Source organism: Lycium ferocissimum, chromosome 5 (genome assembly GCF_029784015.1).
Source record: "Lycium ferocissimum isolate CSIRO_LF1 chromosome 5, AGI_CSIRO_Lferr_CH_V1, whole genome shotgun sequence".
NCBI lineage: Eukaryota > Viridiplantae > Streptophyta > Magnoliopsida > Solanales > Solanaceae > Lycium > Lycium ferocissimum.
The window spans coordinates 1,461,242-1,468,750 of NC_081346.1; the positions used below are offsets into that span (position 1 = coordinate 1,461,242).

At 35.5% G+C, this 7,509-nt stretch overlaps 1 protein-coding gene across 1 annotated transcript; it reads right to left on the reverse strand.

The window, feature by feature from the left end:
• Positions 1 to 1,218: 1,218 nt before the first annotated feature.
• LOC132055331 (uncharacterized) lies at positions 1,219 to 5,661 on the reverse strand. Its single transcript, XM_059447094.1, has 10 exons — positions 5,146 to 5,661; positions 4,284 to 4,378; positions 4,054 to 4,121; positions 3,910 to 3,953; positions 3,672 to 3,749; positions 3,428 to 3,581; positions 2,652 to 2,804; positions 2,394 to 2,504; positions 1,950 to 2,015; positions 1,219 to 1,688 (listed from the first exon to the last, which is right to left on the reverse strand). The coding sequence occupies exons 1-10, from the start codon at positions 5,448 to 5,450 to the stop codon at positions 1,590 to 1,592; spliced, it is 1,173 nt and encodes a 390-aa protein (XP_059303077.1). The 5' UTR covers positions 5,451 to 5,661; the 3' UTR covers positions 1,219 to 1,589.
• Positions 5,662 to 7,509: the final 1,848 nt, after the last annotated feature.

Genomic DNA, 7,509 nt, shown 5'->3' on the forward strand with positions numbered 1-7,509 from the left:
GTATGAAAGTACGAGGTGTTACATATTTGAATTTTATATTTAGTATGTTTAAAAAGATAAATTTTCCACATTCAGATATTGAATTTTCCACATTCAGATATTGAAAACAAACAGTCTTAATCATTCAGTGTTCAGATCTATAGATAACATCTTATTATTCAGATGTATATTCAGATTCAGAACTCTTAATCTTAATGCACATCTTAATATTCAGATGCGTATTCAGATTCAAACGTCTTAATCTTAATGGAAACAAATAAGGCCTTAGTCTTGGACCTCTCAAATCTAACTAATGTGTGAGGGGCCATTTGTACTTTTGGCCCTATTTTGTGCTCGTCTTTAATTGTTGCTCCACGATGCACACAACTTTTTCACGGGGCATAAAGTTATATTCTCGCATCATAATAACCCACAAGTTACGCCCCGAGCCCTTAAGAACTTTTGTCCCGCTAAGCATAAATTCAATTTTGAAGAATAAAGACCAGCCCATTTGATGGATAAAAATGAGAGACCAGCCCATTTGGTGAACAAACCGTGCAATTATATCTTTTTTTTACACAAACTGTCCTTCAAAAACACTAGTCTTTTATTTTTGTCCCTCAAATTGGTGATTTTTAATTTTTGGCCTTCGCCTAATACTCAAGGTTCTAGGTTCTAGGTTCGAACCCCAGCTCAGTTAAAAAAAAAAAAAAAAAAATCACAAGGCAGAGGTTTAATTCGCAAGACAGAATTTTGCATGCAAAACTCTACCAGCAGGTAGAATTTTGCATGTAAGGTAAGAGTTTTGCAAAGCTCTGCCTTAAGGTAGAATTTTGCATGCAAAACTCTACCTACAGGCAGAGTTTTGGATATAAGGCAAATTTTTACATGTAAAATTCTACCTTAAGGCAGAGTCTGGCAAAATTCTGTCTTGCGAATCCAAACTTTACCTTGCGAATTTATTTTTAATTTTTGACTAAGCGGGAATTCAAACCTGAAACCAAGAGATTTTAGCACAGGGCAAAAGTTAATGATTTCAAATTTGAGGGACAAAAATTAAAGACCACCGCAAAATAAGGGCATTCGTGCGAATTTCCCCAATTATATCATGTTTGAGCCCATGGAAACTCAGCTGAGGTTTGGTACTGGGGTATTCTTTTCTGGTTTCTCACGGTATTCAGATTTTAAAACGTTGTCCAACTTCCAACAGTTCGAAAATGAATTAAAAGAAGCTCGAAAGAAAAAAGACAATCAAACTCCATTACAAACAGACAACAGCATTCCACTACTTCATCTGGCCATTTCCAATTTACAAGTTAGACCATCCTGTCTAACAACACAATTTGCCCAATAAAACCCAACCCAACCTAAAAACACAATTTTGTGGTACCAAGCAAAAAAGTATGGCACTTTTACAACATGCTGGCCTTTTAAATCAACAGCGGAAGCATTAGCTTCGCGTGACACAAATCAAAAGGTTGAATTAAATAATTAAAAACCAAATAAATAATTGAGGCATCACAACTATGGCCCATGTAAATTTAGCAATATGACCAGAACAAAGTCATCTAAAGATATACAACAAACAGTAGTGAATAGTGGCTCATCTTTCATTGTTCCACTTCTAATGCAGAAGAAATCCACTCAGATGCAGCTGCATGAACATCTGTTTCCACGTGCGTCACAAGAGAGACTGGAGTAACAGCCACCTGAAAGAGCACAAAAAGATCCACCGTCAAGAGTGCTGAAAATAGTGCTTCTACTACAGTGGTGGATGGCATAATCTAAGCTGATCCTAAACAAATAAGATAAGTTCAAATGTTGCATGTGTCTACAAGGAAAGAGAATAATAAGACACTCCGAACACAGAGTTCTCATCCTTTAAGCAGACTCAACTTCCCTGTTTGAAACAGAATAAGTGCAACGAAGAAGAGAGAAAATAATATCAAGAATGGCAGAAATGAACTTACAAATCCATTTTCAAGAGCTCTAAAATCTAAAGCCTCGTCTTCTTCTTCCTGCTTCTTGTCAAGCAACTGCAGTGCAAATAACCAACAAAGGTGATAAGAGAACAAAATAAACCTAGTTGGTACCAAGTTATTAAACAAGGCAGGGATTGGATTGTGGAGAGCAATGAAAGGGTAGCAGAAGGAATGCTGGTGCAATTGGCCGTATAACTGTAAACAACAATTTTGCCGCATTTGAAGACATCAGCAGTAGAAGCATGTTTTATCATCAACATGATAAACACTTGGCATATATATGGAAATGAAATTAGCAAGAAATCAATGATCACTTCCTCAAGAGAGAAATTACGATGTTACATTGTGCAGTTTCAATTAAAAATCCAACTAACCCTATGTACTCATCCAGGACAGCATTTAGATACTACGTTGTGAAAAAAGGACTCTTACCTCCAATCTGAAGTACTTGACTTTCCTGTCGGGATCAGATTTTCCTGCTATACCAACAGACTCAACGACCTCTATATTCTTTCTCTGTGTAGCTAATTTGCGAGCAGCACCCTGAGAAAAAATAAGAAGGCAGAGGTGTGATGATGTCCAAGTGAGAATAACAGACCCCTCCCAATCCCTTTTGTACCACCATGCAGTTATTAGGCTACTAAATTATACAAAGGAGCAATTATGCCAGATACAGTGTCATATACTCACTGCTGCAGAAGCATCTCGACCTAGTTGTGCAAGCTGCATCCCAAGGTTTAGTTGATTTGGAAGAAAACGTCCAGCAGCAAGATTTCTGGTGGATGATTTAGCTTGCCAACAAAGCTTAGAGCTCCAGAGACTTTGCTTGGTCAATTTAAATCCCTGTCAAGTAGAGGTTTCAAAATGATATATCTGTTGTTTGATGCATGAAGAAAATACAATCAGCAAAAACAATGACAGTCCAACAATAGGTGTACTGGTAAAAAAAAAAGGAAGTGTACTTTGGCAACCATTGGTGAAGGTATGACTGATCTTAATTTTTCACAATTTGAAAGGATATGTTTGATTCATTTTCCTTTCTGGAAACTGGAGTCAGTGAAAGAATGACTGTCTTGGGGTAAACTACTATAGGAAGACATAGGTGTGATACATTTAGCAACAATTTTATATGGCGTGTCGATGGCATATTAGATGGAGTATAACAGTTTAAACTGTATCTTTTATGTGGAATCTTCAAACTTCATAAAAAACTAATAAAATTCCTAGCTTATCCCCTAAATAACCTCTAATCACCACAGATTCCCCTCTAAGCCAAATCTCACTGCTATTATATAGAAATAACAGAAAGCCCCGACTAATATTTTGAACAAGTTATGCAAATTTAAGATTCCACCGTTGAGAAATGAAAAAGCAGAGTTCATGCCAACTACAGTGGATTTCATTCACTTATTTCTTTTCTTTTTTCCAATGGAGGTGCAGTTGAGATAGAGGAGCATATAACAGACCTTGTTTGTCAGAGGAGATTTCGGAACTCCAATATGCAACAAGCAACTTTTAGGAAATGCTCCCTTTTCTATATCTCTGATGGCTGCATTTATCAATGGTAAGCAAACACTCACGGCATCCTTGAAATCACTTTCTTGACTTTCATCATTCGTCCTAAAATAGATTATTGAAAACTCACTATTAATTAAGAACAACAAAAACTAACAAAAACTCAGTTGATCAAAAATGAAAGGTTGTAAGTACCAGTCAAGTGATATCGATATGGATGGAACACCGTTAAACAATGCCTCCCTAGCACCAGCTACGACACCTGAGTAAAACCTGGAGAGTGAAGTAATACACATAATTACATATTCCTAAGGAGACAAAAACAAAAGAAATACAGGTGCAAGAAACCTTCAATCAATAGCTTGAATACTTAGTGACTAAAGAGTTTCAAGCAATACACATATACGTAACTAACAAAGAATATGGTACTTACATATTGTGGCCACAACTTGAACCCCTGTTGATTCCACTTATTACCTAAACATCCAAAGGGGAAGAAAGATTAGAGCAGATTTGCAATACTAAAACAATTTTTTTTTAGAAAATGATATACAATAGAAAGGGTGCCTAATAGTACCAGGACCGGCTTCGACCAGGAAAAGAGTGCCCCAGACAAGGCTAATGACACACAATCTACGGGAGTCCCTGAAAGCACATTAAATCCAAGAAGCATAACACTGTTAAAGCTAAAATATGGTATAGAATTCTAAACATACAAACTGTTCTACAAGGTAGAGTTAATATGTCCGGCAAACTCTTCAACAAAAAAAGAATCAGAATAATACTTCAATAAATGTGTGTTCGTACCAGATACTTCATAAGCAGTAGCACCATGAATTTCAGTCGGAGTAACTGCAATGGTTTCTTTAAGAGTAAAAGAGTGGCCCGCCACCGATTTATCTCTACAATAGCAGATATGATTTAACCACAAAATAAATTCAACAACCTCGGATATGTTGCTTTTTAGCTCAAATAAAAGGCACTCGCAAAGCTAACTCGACAGTCCACATTCAAACATCAACACAAAATCAGTTGAACACACACTAAAGAATTTAAAAATTAACGACACTAAAATCATAAACTAAACTTCATAAGCAGTAGCACCGTGAATGTCAGTCAAAGTAACTGCAATGGTTTCTCTTAGAGTAACAGATTAGCCCCAATCGATTTACCTCTACAGTAGCAGATATATAAATATCTTCAAAATCATTCAAATTAGGAGCCGTTTGGCCATGAGAATTGTTCACTTTATTTCAAAATCAGTGTTTCCTTATAAAATTTCCAAAATACAACTTGGAAAAAGTTTAACCAAACACAACTGCAGCTTCACAAGTTCCAAATAAACAAACAACAACAGTGTGATCCCACAAGTGTTGTTTGGGGAGGATAGAGTGTACGCAGACCTTATCCCTACCTTGGGAGGTAGAGGGCTGTTTCAGATTGACCCTCGGCTCAGAATAAAGCAATAACAAAGCAGGTCAAATACAAAAAAGGAACATAAGTTCAAAATAAAATCCGGATATGTTGGTTTTTGGCTCAGATTAAAAGGCACTCGCAAAGTTGATTCAAGGGTCCACATTCAAACTTCAACACATAATTAGCTCTACACACACTATAGAATTTCGACAAAAAGAAAGGTGGAAATGGAGGGAATATATAGAAAGCTCACGATTGGGGAGCGCAAACGTTAACATTACATAAGCCTTGACGAACAAGAGCATCAACAAGACAAGTAAGACCCGTCGATTCAATCCCATCACCATTCGTAACCAATACAACCGGCTTCGTATTAATACTGTCGGTGACGTCATCATCGGGAACCGTGTCGGAAGATGAAGGCTGAGTTGAAGAAACGCCACCGTTTTCGGGCTTCGATTGGGCCGGGCCGCCTTTTCTGTTGAGAAGAACTTCTTGAAGATTGGATACAAGGCCCGGTGGTAAGAAATTGTTTTTCACCGCAGAAGTAGTAGTCATTTTTTTTTGGGGGGTGATTTTTTCGTGTGTATTTTGATTTGTGATGATGAAGGAGGATGACTTTTATGTGCTACAGGGATGAAATTCAAAACCCTAGAAAGAAGTTTTCAAGAATGGATATACCTGTCCTGTCCTGTACCAACGGAGATGTTTTAGAGAGAGAAAGAAAATGGTTTGTTTCTTGAATGGGGTACCGTGAGGAAGGAACAGCGATGAATTTTGAAGCTTATAAAGCTATAAGAAATCTTATTCTCATTCAAACGCGTTACTTACACGTAATTTACTAATTAAGAGCCCGTTTGAATTGGCTTATATAAGCTGTTTTCAAGTTTTTTTTTTTTTTTTTTAGTGTTTGGCTGGTCAGCTTAAAGTCATTTTGTGCTTAAAATAAACCTAATTGGGCTCGTTTAGCTTAGCTTATCTAAAGCAGCTTATAAGCTGTTTTGTTTTTAAGCCCATCCAAACAGGCTCTAAGAGCCGAAGGGAACAATTAATGTCCGTCTTTTTGGTTGAGTTTGTATAACTTCCACTTGAAAATTGCAATCTCTTCGTCTCAAATTATTTGTTGTTCTTTTATTTTACACGGCCCTTGAAAAATTACTACATTAGAATAGATATTTGATTGACTTTATCCTTATATATGTCTAAGTTATAATTTCTCTCCATCAAATGTTTATTTTATGTGTCATCTTCATTAATAATAATATTCTGCTAAGGATAAAATGGAGAAAAATAATTAATTTTGTACTTCTAAAATGATACATAATTTGAGACAATTATTCCTAATAACGACGACAGATAATACAAGATAGAGGGAGTATATGTTAAAATTAATATACCAAATAACTAAGGTGAAATGAACCACATGTGGCGTGGAGAAAAGAAAAAAACAAAGTAACCCGAAGTGCATTGCTAAGTAGCCATTTGGCCATAAAAATTATTCACTTTTTTCCGGAAATTTTTTTCACTTTTTTTACTTTTAGGCGTTTGGCCATAAATATTCGGAATACAACTCCGGAGTTGTATTCCGGAATACCAAAAACAAGAAAAACTTGTTTTTCAAATTTTTTTCACTTTTTTACACTACATTTCACCAAAAACTACAGTTTCAAAAACTATGGCCAAATACAACTCCAACTCCAACTTCAAAAATTTCAAAAAAAATGAATTTATTTTTATATTTATGGCCAAACGGGGTAGAATGTGTTGGAGTTATATTTCAATCGGTTCTCTTCTTTAAATGTTTGAAACTTTCCAAAATTAAGACAAACCATTGAGGTGGAAAGTATAACAACTTTTGAGAAAATCTAACTTGCTCTAAAATTAGTTAAAATATTTAATTGCAGAAAATTAATTTATTTTCTTTATTTGTATGATTGTGGGGCATAACTAAGTTTATGAAAGCTGTCTATTCTAATTACTTTATATTACAATATAGAATAACATCGTAACATTAAGAAACAAGAATCTTGACATTTAACATCATGAATATATTATGAGTTTTTGGCAAAAGTGAAATATTGTAGATGAATGATTAATATGCAAGTAATCTTTTTGTATCAAATTAAGGAACACAATCTTAAACTGTAACGTCAGTTATATAAATGAACATTTATCAAGTTGGATAGAAGTATCGTGTACCTAAAATGTATGTATCGTCTTTATATGATAGGGGATTAAAGAACTAATAGTAACCGACCCTCGTAAAAAGATTTAAGAAGATCATATAATAATAATAATAGAATAAGAAAAGGACAACTAATTTAATCAATTCGATGTATCCATACATAAACTCTAAATGCCTCTAACTGGGTCCTGGGCTACATGAAAGGCCTTCCACACACCACTAACAATCTTGTTGAACTAAAAACTATTATGCAGGGACTCAGAATTGCATTGGAACAAGGTCTAATGCCTCTGGAGATCACTGATTTAATGCAGGTGCTTAATGAGAGAGCTGAGACATCCGGTGCTAAGGCTTAGCTATGAGGAACAAAACAAGTTCGCAGATCTTTTGGCTAAGAAAGGTGGGAAGCAACAACTTTTTGGTAGGACAACC